Source organism: Sycon ciliatum, chromosome 1 (genome assembly GCF_964019385.1).
Source record: "Sycon ciliatum chromosome 1, ocSycCili1.1, whole genome shotgun sequence".
NCBI classification, from domain to species: Eukaryota; Metazoa; Porifera; class Calcarea; order Leucosolenida; family Sycettidae; genus Sycon; species Sycon ciliatum.
The window spans coordinates 76,501,730-76,522,566 of NC_088643.1; the positions used below are offsets into that span (position 1 = coordinate 76,501,730).

Below are 20,837 nucleotides of genomic sequence, written 5' to 3' on the forward strand. Positions count from 1 at the left end.
TCGCTTCAACCGTTTGAACCCCGTGCATCATCTTCACATCATTCTGCCAGTACTATACAGGTGGTTGGTCAAAGGTATGAACAAAGCACACACATTCTATCAATCCCACACAAACACACACATTCTATCAATCCCACACAAACAAGACGGCCATCAAGATCATACCATATTAAAATCGGCTTTGTTCTTGGGCTCCGTGAACGCCGGCTTCAGTTTATTGATGCGCTCCCAAATGTTGTAGTTCTCCTGAGAGCACGGCAGTCACAACATGAATCACATGAGAAAGACATACATGTATAACATATTCTGAATTGCTACATGCAAGGCTGCATTCTAATGATGGTCGCAATGACCAAAAGGCTGAGCCATAATTTCTGATCCATTATGGAAAATAGAGAGTGTAACCGAGTGTTGGTCAGTGTTTCAATCACCCATTTTCGTTACATGTAAGGATTCAGAACTTATCGAATTGCTGTGGTTTATTCCAATGCCGCTAAAACTCACTCAATCCCCAACGAGCAAACATTCGGTTCACACTCAATAGCATTCTGTGTATTCTTGAGCCTGGCATCATCAAGATTCTAACCTTCCAATGTTCTATGCATTCCGCCATGACAGGATAGGACGGGAAGAAGACCAGCATACCATTGGGCACAACACGAGCAATGTTGACTGCAGCGTGCGCGCAAACGCGCCGAACACAACGAGCAAAGGAGAACAGATAAGACACACAAAGATGGACCGATAGACACACAGATACAGACAGACGGACATGCACGGACACACACATGAGGTTCAACACAAGCACACATGAACAAGAAAGCAAATCAGTGCTGGCTTTACTGAAACACCATCCTATCATAAATACATGTATAACACATAGCAAGAAATGTGGATGGAAAGCAGAAAAAAGAGATGCCAATGTAAAAACAAAACAAAGACACCCAAGACAAATACAGGAAGACTACTTACCCAAAGCATTACCAAGATCAGTTTTATATTCCGGCACTGATCTGGAGGAAAATGGGGGATAAACAAACCAACAAGATAAGCCACGTGGAATATCTCAGTTTGAGACAATGCGTGCTAGCTCCAATCATGGTACTATACCGTGAGAGTGAGTGAGTGAGTGAGAGAGAGAGAGAGAGAGGTGGCAGTATTCCGCTTTGTAAACACAATGAAGAGGTTACAGCATGAGTACCCTTGCCTTTGGACCATGCCCATAGCAGCACGAGTCTGTCTCTGTGCAAAAAAAAGGTCTGGATGCATTTTCATGCTCATCAGATGATGAATGAAAAGGGCTCTGAGAAACCAAGGAGCATGCGTTGCAGTGTAGTGGGGGAGCGAGACAAGGTTGCGAGTCTGTGTCACCAAGAGTGAGGGAAAAGCTTACCTTCGGTCAAAAGACGAACGCAGGCACTTGCCACCGGGGCCAGTGGAGAGCACGCCGACAAAGATCTGACCACCGTCAATCACATGAGGGTTCTGAAGCTGAACATCAAACTGCCTGGAAACACACACACACACACACACACACACGGGTGCGTATGTTCACGCACCAAGTCATATGTAAAAAAAAGTGAAGGAAACTGGGCTTACTGCTGTACGGGGAAGTTATCAGATGGGACTGTGGATTATTTAATCATCCCTTTGTCACAGAGGATGGTTTGGGCATGTCAAGCTTGTGTTCTTTTTGGCCCCTCCTTGCAGTTACCCAGCCATCTAAGCTACAGTGCTGAGGTCAAGAACTTGACAGGAAACTTTGGTGCCGAAATTCTCCACTGTTGTCCAAATTTCCCATCTACGAAGAGTTGCGAGCCTGCAAATGGTGGCACCAACAGCATTGCGTCAACCACGTAGACAGGTAGAGTTGAGTAGAGTAGAGAAGGAAAGAGCATTCAAAGAGAGGAGGGGGGAGAGAGAGAGGGGGGGGGGGGGGGGTACAGCTAACAATTTATAGATGCTACAAGTTACTCCTTAGTAGCTAGTAGCTAGCACATGTTGACCCGTTGCGACCAGCGCTGCAATGCTGGTCACAGTGGATCATATGCGTACCTCACGGCTGCATGGCCAGTGCGCTGGGGCCGCTTCGCCTCCGACCGGATTTCCATGTCCACGACAGTATATGACTTGATCTCTGGACTTCTTAACTCCATGGTCTAGTTGCTGATATTGGCGCAGCTCCTCAGAATATTTAGATATTTAGACAACAGAGAGTTTGACTTACACGTGCATTTCGGATGAGAACGATTCGAGCGGTGACAAAGTACCGCTGGTCATGATGAGGCTGTGGATACCGTGACGTACCATCTCACACATAGCACGGCCGGGACTGAAGCACCAGTAGCTGAGCACACGACCTACGCAAGGACAGTGTACATGCAACCATTATCAAAACTGCAAACAAACGCACACGCACACACACACGCAAGCACACACACGCACAGCGAGGTATTTGATCAACATCATGACCCAGAAGGCATCGCATAAACACAGTGGCAATCTGGAACATGAAGAACGTTTTACGAGACGTTGGGGCGGACATTGTCTAAATACCTTAGATCAACATTGCGATGAATTTGTTAACGAAACTAGGTTGCAACTTTGGCGGCGATATCTGAAGAAGGTTCCTTCAGATATTACCGCCAAAGTTGCACCAGCCCGGTTTGTACTGTTGTACTGTTGTACTTAGCGTTGGGGTGCGACTCGATGATTGGAGGCAACAGCGTCGCAAAGGGTCAGTGGCCCTCGGCGCCTATTGTCACAATTCCATGAGCAACACTAACTCACACTGCTGCCTGGTGCTCACGAGGGGTTTGTCGTGCTGGAAACGGAGCGTCACTGTGAATTGATATGATATACCCAATGATGTTTAGGCTGCTGGGGGGGGGGGGGGGGGAGAGAGCAAATTGTAGTGCTCCTGCATCACAAATTTCCTTAGTCTACTCAAGCCTAACTGATGAAGGGTGAACTCCCTGAAATACTGTGCACTGAGCAGAAAGTGGTGCTTTCTCGCAGGGTTGCCAAGTGGAAGGTTCGACGGCGCTTCAGATAGCAGTCGTGGGTCCGTCAAGTGTTGTTAGACAGCAGGAAGTGCGAGCTGCAACATACGGAGCAACAGCCTTCTTGTTGAAGAGTACACGGCCGAATCACAATTCAAATCTTTCACAAACCAATTGGATCACAAAGATGTGGATGTAGCTGTAGCTGAGATGTACTAGTAGCACTTCTACTAGTGTTTCCTGCTCAATTGGTAGGACAACCCTGACCACTAGCTCCAGTGTAGCATGCACAGCTTCCTATCATCAAGACACTGATACAGCCAGAGCATACCTTGTCGAGATGCATTGCCAGAAGACCACAGACCAGTCTTGGCTTTCGGAGCCTTCTTATCATTGGCAATGTGAACCTAAAACGCAACCACCAGACACAAACAGGCACGCCATAGCAGCGATGCTCAAATGCAGAATAGTCTGTTGCTTGCTAGCATGGACATGTGTTTGTGCTCCCCTATGCATGTACATGTAACAACAAACAACCCACATTGCGAACAGCAGTGGAAAAGACTATCACGCTGCAGCTCTGGATATTGCCTCCAGGTCTCTACCACGGCAACAGAATAACCAGCATACATTCAAAGCAAGGGTTATCAGCAAGCGCAGAAGTCTGGGCAGAGCAGGGATAAACCATTCCATTCAATTCACCCCAAAAGACAAGAAGAAACACAATACATAATCATACACGGAACAGTCCGGAAGTTGCAGTACTTAGTACCGCGTGGCCTGACCTTGTAGAAGTGAGAGAGATCACGAATGGTGTTTGACTGCGTGTGGCCCACTAACGTGTCTTCTGCCGCCGTACCAAATACAGTCTGAACAGTTGCACAGAGAGTAAGAATATGGCTGAAAAGTGCAGGTTGATGTAGACGAAAGAAATGAACAGAAATCGACCAGATCTCATACATATCAATTAATATTTTCAGTACCAGGGAGTAGTGCAATACCGGAAGATGACACGGGTGTGCAAAGTCGGCCTCAGATCATTTTTCTATGGAGCTTTGAATAGTGTGAAACACATCGTACTTGGCGTACCATTCACCGTAGCAGTTTTCAAAATCTTTCGTAGACTGACTATGAGCAAGTGGTAAGGAGCTAACTGATGAGAATAGTTGTATACTGGTACGTGTGCCTAGTAATTGATAGTGACAACCAGGGAGTACTACCATGTCTGATTGTCATATGGTACAGTGTATTACACTACTCCCTAGTGGCAATGAATTATTAACTTAATTACTGGGGAGGTGGATCACTACACGTATGAAGCTCATGGCCACCGGCTGGTATTACAGTAGGGCTGATACGGTTAGAGTTTCAGGTTATCGGTTAACCGGAATCTCAACGGTTAACCAAACGGATATAAGTTATAACCTATAAGAGACATACGGTACATGCAACCTGTTTTCATGTACGATTGTTGTACATAGGACCATGACCTCACACACTGCCAAAACAATCACCACAACTATCACTAACTTTGTGTTATCACTTGATCAGTGTTCCAGAGTTGGTTCAAAATATTTTAATATTTTCGTATGCGCCATTGGATTTCAGACTTTACGTATTACAGTCACCTTGTCATTTATTCAACTCAAACTCATCATGAGCATATGCAAGTATCGTTAATATGGGGAGCAACCCCAGAGATGAGGGCGATACCCATCATGCATCCATTGTGAACAGCGCTCAGTGTATGCACCTGTTCTTACAGGAATGCAGCTCAACAATTTACGTACACTGTACATTGTGTATAGTGTACATTTGAAAAAAATAACCGATTAACCTTTACGCAAATGGTCAACTGCTCCTCTATTCTTAACGGTTACATAACCGGTTAACCCATCTAACCGTTTCACCCCTATATAATTAAGGCCATGGTAAAAAATAAAGTTGATTCTTAGGTCATGAGCCTGTGAAAATCGGTGCGAGCGAGCGATTTTTTTATTATATTTCCCACAATTTTTTTCCCAAAGATAGGGTCACACATATGTACATGGTCACATGATAAAATAATTATATTCAGGCCAGGGAGTAGAAACGTACTGGTATTTTACTACTCCCTGATTCATGCCTTTCGCATTGACCGTTTTCATGCGTGCATATGCATGCATAGAATTAAAAAAATTCTTGGTGCGCTGCCAAAAATCGGTGCGCGCGTACTTGAGAATCAAAGATAATTTTTACCATGGCCTAAAGAGAAATTTCGCTTTCGGTTATGCCACACTCGATTTGCGCAAGGACTCAGACCTGCAAACTTAATACTGGCATGAGGTGGCAGTATCTGAGCGATTCACTTAAAATGAGCAGTCCCCGGATGTTCAGTTTTGATAGCTCACTTTTGGTAGGCAATATTAGTTTGTCAACAGCAGACGACAGCGTCCTCGAAGAACAAAGCCCTGAGCAAATTGCGGAGGGGAATGTACGCAAATGTGTCGAAGGCATGGACTGGTTTCCGCCGATGCGCTTCTCCCCTTTTCAAAGTGCTACCCGCAAAGGGCGAGGTGGCAGTATCTCAGCAATTGAGTCAGCTTGCTTACTTTCAGTTTTTCACATTTCCTTTCTTTCTTGTGTTAGGTACCTCTTCCCGTATGTTCTGCAACCTTTTCCAAGCCGGCCTGCATGCACCCCATACTACGTCGTACTCACCTTTCGTTCATTTGGCCTGGGCAGCTACTTGCGAGCCCATATTTGCCATAGCTACCCAGGCCCTTTATCTTGCCGCCCTCACTTGATCTCTCTCTCTCTCTCTTCCATAACGTTGTCGTTTCGTTCGTCTTTGTCTCCGTCTCTTCGTCTACAATCAATGTCTTCTTCCCAACTACCCGCTCGCGTTGTGTCTGGGAGTACGACTCCTCTTCATACCCAACACTTGGTTATACCACACAAGAGTTGTGCAAGAACTCAGACATGCAACGTTACTGCCGAGATGAGGTGGCAGTAGCTCAGCAACTCTGCTCACTGGACAATCAGTGTGCAAATGTTCAGCTGTTCATAGCTCACTTTCGGCAGGCAATACTAGATTGTCAGCAGCGGCAGACGACGGCGTTCTTGAAGAACAAAGCCCTGAGAAAATTGCACAGAGAACAGTACGGAGGTGGGTCAAAGGGTGGGACTGGCTTCCTTCGATGTTCACCTCCGTTCTGACAGAGCTACAACACTGTAGATGCTGGTTCTGCAAGTAAAGGTAATTCTCTTGTTAGTTATTCCTGTTGTTATTGCACTGTAGAGATATATGGTACCAGCCGTGCCCTATGAAGGCGGTCAAGTTTCCGGTGCATTATTTTAACTTCTTGTCGATTTCACTATCAATATGAAGCCCGTCTCAGCAGCCACAGCTCCTAGCAACCCGATGCACACGGAGGTTGCTCGCCGCACAATGGATCAAGCGGCTAACTCGGTTGTATCTTGTCTCGTCTAGTCCAATCCTTGTCCAACCTCATCAATATCAATAATAAGAAATTCCGTCCTAATAACTACTTGGTGCCTTTGCGTTAGTCTGAGGGGCAATAGCAATAATAATAATAATAAGAGAGGAATTGTCAACAGTACCATGGAGGGTGGTGCATAGTTGCAGTGTGGAGAAAACTTGTGAGAAGCAACGCCCCTGAAGATCTGCTCCAGATAATTCCGAAGTTCGGGACAGATCTGATGGTGACGGCCAATGTGAAGGACGGAGACGAGCACACTGCTGCTGATAGCAGCAACAGTGATGATGATGGTAGTGCTGACAACAGCTCATCTTTCAAGCGCCATCTATTTGATTTGAATGACCCCGCACTTCCCTTTTCCAGCGGCTGCATTCTCATTGTGAGGCTTGCCTTTCATGCAGCTGGAGACAGGGAAGGATGCGCTCATTGACCTGAAGCAGTCTTTAAGTAAAGGTAATTATATTGTTAGTTATTCCTGTTGTTATTGCACTGTAGAGATATATGATACCAGCCGTGCCCTATGAAGGCGATCAAGTTTCCGGTGCATTATGTTCACTTCTTGTCGATTTCACTATCAATAATGAAGCCTGTCTCAGCAGCCACAGCTCCTAGCAACCCGATGCACACGGAGGTTGCTCGCCGCACAATGGATCAAGCGGCTAACTCGGTTGTAAAGTATCACGGAGGGTGGTGCATAGATGCAGCGCGGAGAAAACTTGAGAGAAGCAACGACCCTGAAGATCTGCTCCGGATAATTCCGAAGTTCGGGACAGATCTGATGGTGACGGCCAATGTGAAGGACGGAGACGAGCACACTGCTGCTGATAGCAGCAACAGTGATGATGATGGTAGTGCTGACAACAGCTCATCTTTCAAGCGACACGTATTCGATTTGAATGACACCGCACTTCCCTTTTCCAGCGGCTGCATTCTCATTGTGAGGCTTGCCTTGCATGCAGCTGGAGACAGGGAAGGATGCGCTCATTGATCTGAAGCAGTCTTTAAGTAAAGGTAATTATATTGTTAGTTATTTAGTTATCGTCAGCTCTAATCTTAATCATAATGAAGCCTGTCTCAGCAGCCACAGCTCCTAGCAACCCGATGCACACGGAGGTTGCTCGCCGCACAATGGATCAAGTGGCTAACTCGGTTGTAAAGTAGCACGGAGGGTGGTGCATAGTTGCAGTGCGGAGAAAACTTGAGAGAAGCAACGCCCCTGAAGATCTGCTCCCGGATAATTCCGAAGTTCGGGACAGATCTGATGGTGACGGCCAATGTGAAGGACGGAGACGAGCACACTGCTGCTGATAGCAGCAACAGTGATGATGATGGTAGTGCTGACAACAGCTCATCTTTCAAGCGCCATCTATTTGATTTGAATGACCCCGCACTTCCCTTTTCCAGCGGCTGCATTCTCATTGTGAGGCTTGCCTTGCATGCAGCTGGAGACAGGGAAGGATGCGCTCATTGACCTGAAGCAGTCTTTAAGTAAAGGTAATTAGATTGTTAGTTATTCCTGTTGTTATTACACTGTAGAGATATATGATACCAGCCGTGCCCTATGAAGGCGATCAAGTTTCCGGTGCATTATGTTCACTTCTTGTCGATTTCACTATCAATAATGAAGCCTGTCTCAGCAGCCACAGCTCCTAGCAACCCGATGCACACGGAGGTTGCTCGCCGCACAATGGATCAAGCGGCTAACTCGGTTGTAAAGTATCACGGAGGGTGGTGCATAGTTGCAGTGCGGAGAAAACTTGAGAGAAGCAACGCCCCTGAAGATCTGCTCCGGATAATTCCGAAGTTCGGGACAGATCTGATGGTGACGGCCAATGTGAAGGACGGAGACGAGCACACTGCTGCTGATAGCAGCAACAGTGATGATGATGGTAGTGCTGACAACAGCTCATCTTTCAAGCGACACGTATTCGATTTGAATGACACCGCACTTCCCTTTTCCAGCGGCTGCATTCTCATTGTGAGGCTTGCCTTGCATGCAGCTGGAGACAGGGAAGGATGCGCTCATTGACCTGAAGCAGTCTTTAAGTAAAGGTAATTATATTGTTAGTTATTTAGTTATCGTCAGCTCTAATCTTAATCATAATGAAGCTTGTCTCAGCCGCCACAGCTCCTAGCAGCCCGATGCACATGGAGGTTGCTCGCCGCACAATGGATCAAGTGGCTAACTCGGTTGTAAAGTAGCACGGAGGGTGGTGCATAGTTGCAGTGCGGAGAAAACTTGAAAGAAGCAACGCCCCTGACGATCTGCTCCGGATAATTCCGAAGTTCGGGACAGATCTGATGGTGACGGCCAATGTGAAGGACGGAGACGAGCACACTGCTGCTGATAGCAGCAACAGTGATGATGATGGTAGTGCTGACAACAGCTCATCTTTCAAGCGACACGTATTCGATTTGAATGACACCGCACTTCCCTTTTCCAGCGGCTGCATTCTCATTGTGAGGCTTGCCTTGCATGCAGCTGGAGACAGGGAAGGATGCGCTCATTGACCTGAAGCAGTCTTTAAGTAAAGGTAATTATATTGTTAGTTATTTAGTTATCGTCAGCTCTAATCTTAATCATAATGAAGCTTGTCTCAGCAGTCACAGCTCCTAGCAACCCGATGCACATGGAGGTTGCTCGCCGCACAATGGATCAAGTGGCTAACTCGGTTGTAAAGTAGCACGGAGGGTGGTGCATAGTTGCAGTGCGGAGAAAACTTGAGAGAAGCAACGCCCCTGAAGATCTGCTCCGGATAATTCCGAAGTTCGGGACAGATCTGATGGTGACGGCCAATGTGAAGGACGGAGACGAGCACACTGCTGCTGATAGCAGCAACAGTGATGATGATGGTAGTGCTGACAACAGCTCATCTTTCAAGCGACACGTATTCGATTTGAATGACACCGCGCTTCCCTTTTCCAGCGGCTGCATTCTCATTGTGAGGCTTGAAGACAGGGAAGGATGCGCTCATTGACCTGAAGCAGTCTGTAAGGGATGACAAGGACACCAGGTCACTTTGCAGGTGTGCTCTTCCAACACGTTCTCTTCACAGGCACGGTGGGTAGAGGCTTCCTTCCAATACCCTAAATACCCAACCAAGATCCGAAATCCTCCGTCTTCGTCAGCTCCGCACGCCTTCCGCCTGGAAGCATCCGCACCAACCCAGCAAGCCATGGCATGCTATTTTCAACGTCATACCCCATGTGTACGTGGGCGTCCAGGACTGACCCTTGCAACTACAGTAGGTATCGGTTATAGCGTGGGTGTTTGAAAAACGACTTTCTATTCTTATCTCCGATATTTCTTACACACGATAAATCAAGTGTGACATATCATGTGCATTTGCGCAGAGGCAGGAAGATCATCGTACATGCAATGTAGTGCTACTGTGCATGCGGCTGGTTATAGTCACATAGGCTTACCATGTGGCTATGCAACATGAGTTACATGACCACAACAGTTGAACCTGCAGCACTACGACACAACGCGAGTCAGATCGGAACTGCATTGGACGGATGTTATTACTACAGGCGATATACTTTGTCCTAATCTGGTATGTTTTGCTACACAAAGTCCATATTCTACTGTACGATAAAATTGCTTGTAAGAATAAATGAGCACTTGAAATCCATGTTATGATTTAACATGAGAGTTCATTTCTTGTAGGCAGTATATTCTTTTACACGACCACGCTGTAACCGATACGCACTGTACTTCAAAGTACCTTCGCGTCAAACCTAACCGCACCAGGCCAGCTAAGGAAGCTCGTGCCACTTTTGACCATGAAAACACTTTTACAGCAGACGGGCTATTTTCTTCGTTCTAAGTTGTTCTCTAACATGCACAGGCCTTAGAAAAGTTACTCATACATGCATGTGGGATAACTTTCTTGGAGACAGCAAGCTACCGTAGCATCGGCTTGAAAAAAGTACAAATTCCAAGCTCCTTATCACCAGCATCAGAACTCAAGAACTTCACTAAATTCTTGAGCCCTGATGCTGGTTGTAAAGAGCTTGAAACTTGTAGTTTCTTGCCGATATGTGCAATACTTACCATCAACAGTACCAAAGTCAAATAAATTCTATTGCAAATATATTTGAATTTGATACTGTTGATGGTGTGGTCACTAATTGGTGTGGGTGTAGTTTATACGAGGGATCTGAAAATAGAATGACATCCACGTCCAAGATGAACGATGCTACTAACCCTGATTGCGTCGACGAATTTTTGAAGAGCAAAATTTTTGCCCATAAAAGTTGCCTCTGCAAAGCAAAAAAAAGATACGGAGAAGAAAGCATGCTGATAGACCTCGACAAGCAGAGACATGAAATACTCTATATAGATGCACTAGCCGACAGCAGTCATGCCTAACACACAGAGGCCGGGTAGAATACATACGTGTCGTCAGCACGGACAGCGCTTTGTCACAAGTCTCCAGGATGGCACCTTTGGTTATCGACGTGATGCCACATGCTTCGAAGAAGTCGAAAATGAAACTGCACACAGAACATACAGCAAACAAACGGGGGGAATTATGGATCCATGCACGGGGAAAAAGGCACATTACAGCATTCTGTGCATTTCTGTTGCTTGCTTTCCATGTGATCATCACCTACGGATCTTGTGTGAAGTATGAAAGCAAAATAAACGCTAACGAGAAAAGAAACAGACCGTGCCATTTCGATTTACAGGCAACTGTGGTGAGATCAGCTACTATGCCAACAAACGAGCACACGGAAAAGTGGGGGTTGCTATTGACAGCAAGGAGGAGAGATTTCCGCTTACCCGCCTTTCTTCGTCACACCATCAGGAGGAACGTCCAGCTTGTCAAGCTCAGTCTCGACGTTAATGAGGATATCTGCACCAGTCAGACACAAAGATGTAGATACGTTCTCAGTGGGGGACTACAGAAATGGCCTGGCACACAGTGAGCTGCAATAACCCCCCCCCCCCCCCCCCACACACACACACACACAACTCACTGGGTACTGAAGGAGAGATAGAGATAGAGAGTGCAGGAGAGGCAGCTGTGACTCACGCTTGAGAGCAATGTAGTCTTTCTCGTCATCGTCTCCAGGCTCGTCATTACTAGGCAGCAAGCCTGCAGAGAGCAGAGTAACAAGGCAGAAAAGCAATACAACTCATGCAGCAGCGTATACCTGCAGCCGTGATGGACACACATGCCTAGCAATTGGACAAGGAGAGGGAGAGAGTCTTGGCTGATATCATAGTCCAGTACAGACTGCATGACACAGAGGAAACATGACTAACTTAACCCTTTGGCTCTGCGCTTTACAAATTTCAACGGTATTCTGTCGATGACTTTAAACTGCCATAACTCTGTTGAATATTGCACTATCGTGAAAATCGAAGTATGTAGGTTGTAGCCAAAATATGTAGGTTTGCAGCGTACGGCAAACCGTAGTTATCGCTGACAACTGAACAGGCACAAGTCACGAGTGAGGCTTGGTGCGCAACAATGTTGGAGCCTGGTGCATGGCCCGCAATGACAGGTAGCCAGCCGGGGAATCCCAGCTCGCGCCATGAGTAGACTACGCCCATATGGGCAGGCGAGACTACCCCATATTTGCACACAAAGGTATCAGTGCTAACAACGCAATGCTGACTACAAACACTGCTCATATGGCGTGTAGACTCTATATTAGGAAGCCGGTCCTTTCATGGCACGAAAGGCCCCCAGTGCGCGCACTAAGCCTAAGCCAGGTAGGTAGTGGCAGGCAGATACGGTCGGTATGGGTGAACAAAGCATACCACATATGGGAGAGGGGAAGGCCCCATGGCCCAGTCGCCATGGGGGGGGGGGGGGGGGGGGTGGTCTACAATAAAAAACACCACCATGCTTATATGGAAAGTAAGGCGCGAGAGCCCACCAGGTAAGGCGGGCTGCGGGCGGGAACACAGCAAATAGACCGGGCATGTGGCAAGGGCAAAGACGTACTCATAATGGCCACCACGAGTATGGCATCATGAGCGGAGTACGAGCGTACTATGTCAGGCCAACGCAGGGCGGGCCAGGGTATGGTAGTGCAGCAGCACGAGGCACCTCAGCAGTTGGAGGTGGCGGACGCAGTGACAGCATCGTGACAGCATCGTCATTTGCAGCAGCAGCAGCAGCAGTGGCAGGATCTGATCGGCGTGAGCTTTCCGGAGAGAACAGGATTGTGAAAATCAGGCTAATATCACCAAAGTCAATGACCGAAAGTTGACACAATTTGAGCGAAACTTATGGCCTTTGCTAAGTAGGGCAGTTACTGGGGAGCCAAAGGGTTAACGTGCCCAGCAAAGCATCCAAACTGGAACCTTTCTTACCAACATCCATGGGCATGCCTTCTTTCATGGTAGAAACATACTCGACACAACGTGTAACGTTGCTTATGGACGCCGCCACGTCCGTTGAAGTCAAATCAAACGACGAAGACTCCTCGCACATCCTCTCCTGCAGATCAGCACAAATTACACCATTCAGGAAACTATCATCACCAAAGATGTGTTCTCTATTGACAATGGCTGCCTTCCCAAGAATATCTGAGAGGTACACAGACAGAATAACGAGCAGTTGTGATTTCGTAACTCTGAGTTTCACAAACTAAATCGATCATCAGACGAAAATTGGTACTGACCCTGCCCTGAGAGTACTGCTATATACATCAGAGGTATGCACTTGCGGACGTCACACAAGGTCAAAGTGAACGGCAGAATGTTGGCAAGCCTACTGATGTGAAACTCATAGAACAAAAGGTACCCTTGACCCCCTCCAGCGACTCTGCGTAGAAAATACAAATAGCAGTAGTAGACACTGGGGGGTGGTGGTGGTGGTGGTGGTGGTTGAGAGGAAATTATTCTGCATGAGGATAGGTTTTTTGCACTTTTCAACAAGGACGGACAACGCCTAATCATTGGAAATCAATGTAGCATGCTATGCATGTACTGTGACATACCACATTGTGAGCTTCGTCCAAGATGACAATGGTGTTATTCAAATCAACACCGAATGCATGGCGAGTCTGGATGCAGAAAAGCATTATAAACAGCAAGGATCATTGTCTCATCAGATTGGGAACATACGGGTAATATTGTGAGCACAGCTTTCGTTTTTGTCTACTTGGTAGAGAAGAAGGATATAGGGCTTGAAAGTGATGACGTCAAAACGGCCAGGGAGTAGTAAGTTCACATCAGATTTCTATTTTGGATCCACAAAAGGCGTGACTTTGCAATTGCCTCAGTGTGTGGGTGCATGGCAACCCACGCATGTCGTATGCAGGTGTGACTTTTTTTTCGCCACCAGTTGTCACCCCGCCCCCATTAGCCAACCCAGTCAGTTTCACTGGCTATATCACCTTGCTGTGAGTAAGACCGCTTGAAATGTGCTTGGATCCATACAAAAACTGGATCCAAGTGGATCCAGTTTTTGAAATTTTGAAATTGTTGCTATGCTGTGACGTAGCACTTTCAAGCCCTATTGGAAAAAGAAGAGATAGTAGATGGTAGTTCAAGTACGCTCACCAACACATTTCGGTAGAACAATTTGTGGAAACCAGCCCTCATGGTTACACAAGTACAATAATATCGTACCTCTACCAACTTCTGCCGACTTCTACCAGCCTCAAACCTGGTAGGGCCGGTAGAAGAAAGTAGAATCTACCGTTTGGGGTAGGAAAAAACCCGAAAACATCTAATAAAGAAGTAGTTTCAACTAAAACCTGTAGATCAAAAACGAACGCCACTCATGATTCCCGTCACAATAGATAATCATTTCTGAGTTTTTCAGACTGAATATTCTGCTTGTACAGTATGTACCAGCACCAGGTAAGTTGGTGAATAACTTCATCCAAAGAAAGGCAGTTTGTCCACTTGAAATGAACTGAAAGGCTGGACAGATCGACTTCATAAGTCTGCTTGTGCAGCAGTGTGCTGCAAGCCCTCTCTAAATCTACCTCTACAGGTTGCATAGTGATGACTAACCTTAGCATCAAGGATATAGTTGTATGGCATGAATATGATGTCAGCGGTAGATCGTAATTCACGTGCCAGATAGTACGGACACACTCTGCACAGTCAAAGAGATAGGATAAGAAGGCGACAGAGAATGCACAGAAAACAGATAAGAGACACGAACACAAACACTTGTACAGACAGACAACACACACACACACACAGACGAGGCACCAGAGCACCAAGCTAGCCGGCGTACTGAATGCTGCTAGAACAACCACACTGTAGATACCAACTTTATTTTTGTATCTATCAACTTTTAAGTACACAGATGTATGCGTTGCTCTGCACACAAAAAAACCTGATGAGCAACTCACCGTTGTTGTGAACCTAACGTCACCAAGTCCTCGATATCCATTATTGTCTCCGTCAATGTAGGGTCTTTCTTCTTGTCTGCACAGCATTGAACACAAATGACACTAAAGTGAATCAAATGTTATCAATATAGCATCAAGATACAGATCTACCTCCATCTGCCAGCACCCACCAGCCATAGACCAAACCAGGATAAAGTATACAGCACATCTGGGACAGATACAACACGGATACATACGACACCGCCATTGACAACATGTTACCAGCTTTCCTCGGACCGCAAACAGTAAGTACCCTACCGTGGGTGAACAATTAAACCTCCTCGAATCACACATCTGTTTCGACAGCACAGAGATTGGTGACAGGGATGTACTTCGTTTGAAGTACATGCACCTGCATAGAGCACTGTAGTGACTTGTTGTAACACAGTCACTACCATAAAGCATCACCACAAGCACCAATACGCGCATGTTTCTATAATAACTCTGAAATGACCAGCCAGCTGGCAAGTGGCAATGCATTAATGCCAGCTTGCTTGGTAGCGCTTTGCTACATGTACGAGTACATGTACTGTAGCAGACATTGAAATCCGCTGAGAAAGCAAGCGGCCACGGGGCGCTGGCCTTGCAGCCCCGAGCAATGCAGGTCCATGTTAACAGTGTGTTGTGAACTACATGTACAGTGCATGTATGTGCTGCCAAGCACATACATGCAGGGCGCCGGCCACGGTCATCCCATCGGATTTCAATCAGTCCACGGCAGTGCACTGCATATAGGCCAGCACCTTACAAAAACACCCACAACCTTCAAGACAGTGCAGGAAAGCAACAAAGGTTTTATTACCTTCCACAGCATTGTAGTAAGAGCAGGATCGGGAGGACACTTTAGCTCGGCACATATGCACCTTGGGCACAAGCAAAAAAAGGGCACACAACCGCATGATCATAATTTATTATACTAGTTACTGTAGTAGCTCTAAATGTTCCAGTTCAACATCATAGTAACATCACACGCTGCTCCAATATCAAAGAGATTGACCGTTCGGAGGCAACATGAGAACCGTGGCGTGTGCTCATTGCTACGCTCTTGCCAGCAGACTGGCTTCAAATCTTACCTTTTCCGTCAAGGTTTCAGCACGAAGGACGGTTGGATTGACGCAAAGCTGGTCTCGGGATCCCAAAATGCAAACTTTGGGTCTGCACACAACCAAATTAAGAAAAAAGGATATACAAACTTACTACTTGTCAAATATCCATAAGTCGAGGGAGTTGAAAGGGGAAAAGTCTGAAGAAAAAACAAAATTGACTGTCACCACCAGGACTCAAACCAGGGCTTTCGCTTGAGGCCAGTGAGTACTGCAAGCCGATCACTGCACTTTCAATAACTGCACAATATTAAAATCTCAATTTCAAATTTGGACTTCACGATGATTATGTACGGTATGGCTGTGACATGTGGACGTTGGTGGTGGACGGCACAGTGTGGATCCATACTGCGCTGTTTATCATTCCATGGAATGATTTCATGGTGGCCAAAATATGTGTACGCATACTACCAGTTTACAGCCCGTTCTTGACCCCGAGTGTGCACGTGCTCACACACGATAGTACGGAGGTGATAGCACCAAGCGCCAGTCCAGCAAGTCCGACTAGAAAGCACAAAGCAGGAGTGACTCTGTGAGCTAGCAGGTGCATTGGGATAATACCAGTTCATTCTCCTCTACCAAGATCGATATGCTCCTCTAATGTTTTCAGGCTAGGCAAATATCAGCTTTCAACCTTGCGTGCTCCCATTCAGTTCCAGACCATAAAGTGGATGACAATATTCATAATCATGCGGTGCAAATCCACAACAAGAATGCCTACTGGGGCTACGCGCATGCCTAAAGCTCACTGATAAACGGTCGACTTCAGTTCACCGATGACTTGAGACAGCTGTGAATGAGTACGCGACGCATAGATAATTCTTGGTGCGACCGCTTCAACATCTGCAAGAAGCACAGCAAACCGGATCAGATGGCATAGGCAACACTGCAAGAAGAAACTGGCCACGACACTGCCACAATGAATCTAAATGGTCACACATGGTGACTCTAAATCAGAGAAACTAACGTTATGGCTGCAATGTGTTTTGGCTCTTTCGGCTTGTAATCCAAAAGCTAAATATAACATGAGGGTGAAAATTTTACATAGCACAAAGAAGTTTCAACTATAACTATGGATGCCGGATTGCCATAAAGTGAAAAGGGCTACTTCGAAGTACAAGTAAAAGGCTCCACAATATTTCCTCAAACCTTGCTCTCGGTTTTACCCATAAAATCGACAGTAAACACAAGACAGGCACAGTCATGCATATCATGTACATACTTTCTCCTTTGGTCCATGAATTGCTTGGTGCCGAACCATAGAAGCCGCTTTGCTCTGGTTTTGCAGAATTTGCGGTAGCAGCGCTGGATTGCAGCATGGCACTGCGCTCCACCAGAGTATGATTTCGCCAGGCAAGCGTAGCACAAAGCAGGCACAGGGTTTTTCCCGTACCCGTTGGACTTTCCAGCAGACCATGGCGACGCTGTGCAGCACACACACACACACACACACACACACACACACACACACACACACACACACACACACACACACACACACACACACACACACACACACCATGTACCATGTACCATGTATACGCCCGTCACAAGAGAAGCACGCAAATCTGCAAATGCGCTGGATGTGCACCCACGGATTTTCTCTTTATAGCAACGATAGCGGATCTGATTCTGATTGAAACAGATCAAGACAAGCGCCAGATAACTGTCTAATCCACACAACTGGCGAAGCCATGTGAATCGACCCCCCAATGCACACCTGGTCTACACCACACGGAGTACATCAGAATAGGACGGCCAAGACAGCTACCTGTGCACACCCTACACTTGCTGGGGTAACCAGTATAGACAGCACGCTGCTTTGATAGAAGCAGACACTAGATGCACTGGTACCTTGAAGTGAAATTGGAGTTATTTTACCAACCAGCCTCGGCAACTGGGTACTGGGAATCCAGTGCAAACAGACATACCAACCACATCAGCCATGAAAGCTATAATAGTAACGACACACTGGATTGTGGAGCCAAAACTAGTCAAACTTCAAAATGCTTCGGCAAGAGGGTAGCCTTCCGACAGGTTGCACACACACACACACACACACACACACACACACACACACACACACACACACGCACGCACGCACGCACGCACGCACGCACGCACGCACACACACACATCCACATCCAATCAAACTACTGCTTGAAATGGCGAAAACATGCGTACTGTGGGCACTGCCTCAATGCATGAAATAGAAAGGATCCACATGGAAAGGTGAACGGAGCCCGGTATGCAACGAAAGAATGGTGTGTGATAATATGCTGAGAGGACTAGTCAAAGCCAGTGGGCGAAATTCGTGATGTGTTGTTGACAGGAGTGTGCGGAAATATGCCAAGTAGTGTATCAGTGAAGATAGCAGATGTAAGAATAGGGAGTTCAGTCACGTGACAAATCAGCTGAAAACAGCCTTCACGCGGGTCACGTACATTAGCATGGTAGCGGTGGCACCATGGACTTCGCTGCAGTTTTCGTCGAACTGCTTTGTCCTGCTTTCTTTTTCAAAATTGAAAGTTGGTGCGTTTTATAGCTGAGGTCTTCCTGCTCGTTTTGGTGCCGCACTTGCTTGGGCAACTGTAGTTTGAGCTTTTTGTTGTGAGGAGTGTAGTTTTCAATTGGATTTTTCATCCGGTTGGAGGGAGTACACGGCCAGGAAACACCCACCATCGTGTTCAGCGACCTCGAATTATGTAGAATAGTGCTTTCTTCTCGAGCTGGGGGATCGCTCTTCATCGCGCTTTCAAGACTTTCACCTCCTGGTCGCCCAAAATGAATGAATTTCTGGACCCAATAATGGCAATATGTTCAAGCGCTAGGAGTGTTTCAGATGATTTGTTGACCCTAGTGAAAGATTGCACCTGACGGAGACTTTCGCTATTGCGACAAAAGTGAGCTATGATTTTGTATTCGACTCGTCGCCTTGAAACCAGAAAGAAATTGCTATGGAGTGGCGCTCTGACATGGATCGCGTCAGTGATTGGATTGTATGCATATTTCACTATTGTGCATTTTACATGTAAAATGTACATGTACATGTACATGATTGATCAACTGTGTGACAGCCGCAGTAAAGTTGGGCATCTGAAGACCAAACTGTTGTATTTATTATTTGTACATGTATAATACAACCATAGCCATCAGTGCTCACTTCAATTTCATAGTAATGGAACTCGTGTTCAATGGATTTAGCATTGTTGCTATGGTGGTTGCTACGGGCGCCGCGCTTGTTCTCATTGGTCATCGCTGGCCGAAATATTATATTTTGATCAATATTACTGTCCCTCCAGGAACTTGCGATTCCGCGGCCGCGTTGTTTTCCGCGATTTGAACAAAAGTCCGTGATATCCGCGATATTTGAAAAATCATCCGCGTTATTGTAGAAAACTGTCCTTGATACTTGAAAAGCACCGCGATATTTCGAAAAGCAACCGCGATATTGGGGTCTTTCTTCGATGTTCTTTAGTTCTTCAAGCTCGTCAGTAGTTTACTTGTGAGATCGACACCAGAATGTCGAAGTTTCTGGGCAAATCAGCTGCTGACAAGTCACGAAAGGCTCACGTCGAGTGTTGTCCGAGGATGGAGGAAAGCTGTCTTGCAGTTGAACACAGTCAGCGCAGCACACGTACGTTCTGCTTTGTCATGCATGATTTATGCTGTACGACTCGTACATCGTACACCACTACAGTACAAGTACCAAAATCGGCCGCAATTTCCGCAATTTTACCACAATAATCCCGCAATATTTGACAAAATCCGCAATATTCCCCGCAATTTGTGGCATTTTACCTCGCAACGTTTTCCGCGATATTTCCGAAATGTCTCCGCAAGTTTCTGGAGGGACAGATATTAGGACTAACCAACCTGTATTGCACCTATATTACACCTATATTGCACCTACAAGCCAGATTTCATAGCATTCTGACAATATTGTAATGTTGCTAAGCGTTTGCTAGGCTTTCCGGAAAACCCTGTTGGTGCCACAGCAGTATGGCATTCCGCATACATCATGATGAAGGTTGGCGTATGACTTTGACGCCTCATATCTCTGGTATCCTTCAAGATTTTTCATCCAAATTTTCTGTGCTATCTCCTGTACTGTAGTTCTTCCCGAAAACAAACAGTTTTCTTGGTTTACTACGAAAGAAAAAAATACGGTGATATCCCTAGTAAGAACACTGGGGGAGTGATGCAGCAGTGACGAAGCATTCTCTCAAGGTCTACCATGGTCTACACATTGTACACAATCTTGGAATACATTGTCGCACATGTGTGGAGTTGCACACAAACATCAAAATAACAATTCCACCAAAATATAGGTACAGAGGAAGCGCCACGTGGAGCCCATATTGACATACCTCTTGCAGACATGTGATCACCTTCTCCATGTACACTTTCTGGCAAGGATAGGGCTCAAATGGGAAGTCCACTTGCACGCCTCGCACCTCGAACATCACCATGATTGCAGTCGGTACCGCGAATTCAACACTTCCAGATAATACACAACGAAAAATGAAACACTACTACAGGTTCATTTTACCAGATTTGATCGTTTGAAGTCAAACAAAAGAAGGGCAAAGTGAACTGATCATACAAGCAGCAAGGATCGTCACCAAACTTTTTCCAAGGCCTCCGAAATAAAACTTTCCTGTTTCAGTCCATATCAGTCGCCAGTGCTCTCGCCACTCGGAAAAATCACATGATCGATATGCAACGAACTAACTTGTCGCAGCAAGTCCATGAGTCCATGAAACAATGCTTCTTCTTCTGTCTTTTTGAATGGATCATGGAAACAACGATTTACCCGCCTTTGGCTTTGGCCACGTGCCGCGCACGTACAGTGCATTTCACTTTTTGACAGGCTT

General features: G+C 46.3%; 1 protein-coding gene across 1 annotated transcript in view; it reads right to left on the reverse strand.

Moving 5' to 3' along the window:
- LOC135805535 (regulator of telomere elongation helicase 1-like) overlaps positions 1-20,703 on the reverse strand; it is a 56,165-nt gene extending 35,462 nt beyond the window's left edge. The window contains exons 1-20 of the mRNA XM_065319584.1: positions 20,331-20,703; positions 17,183-17,384; positions 16,710-16,803; positions 15,931-16,012; positions 15,660-15,720; positions 14,819-14,894; positions 14,472-14,556; positions 13,448-13,513; positions 12,819-12,945; positions 11,527-11,589; positions 11,274-11,346; positions 10,887-10,984; positions 10,695-10,750; positions 3,788-3,871; positions 3,334-3,409; positions 2,228-2,360; positions 1,394-1,507; positions 973-1,013; positions 587-672; positions 166-246 (exon numbers count right to left, since the gene is read on the reverse strand). Of these exons, the coding sequence (XP_065175656.1) occupies positions 166-246; positions 587-672; positions 973-1,013; positions 1,394-1,507; positions 2,228-2,360; positions 3,334-3,409; positions 3,788-3,871; positions 10,695-10,750; positions 10,887-10,984; positions 11,274-11,346; positions 11,527-11,589; positions 12,819-12,945; positions 13,448-13,513; positions 14,472-14,556; positions 14,819-14,894; positions 15,660-15,720; positions 15,931-16,012; positions 16,710-16,803; positions 17,183-17,384; positions 20,331-20,432 (1,800 nt within the window). The 5' untranslated portion in view covers positions 20,433-20,703. The remainder of the gene's footprint in view (positions 1-165; positions 247-586; positions 673-972; positions 1,014-1,393; positions 1,508-2,227; positions 2,361-3,333; positions 3,410-3,787; positions 3,872-10,694; positions 10,751-10,886; positions 10,985-11,273; positions 11,347-11,526; positions 11,590-12,818; positions 12,946-13,447; positions 13,514-14,471; positions 14,557-14,818; positions 14,895-15,659; positions 15,721-15,930; positions 16,013-16,709; positions 16,804-17,182; positions 17,385-20,330) is intronic.
- Between the last annotated feature and the right edge of the window lie 134 nt (positions 20,704-20,837).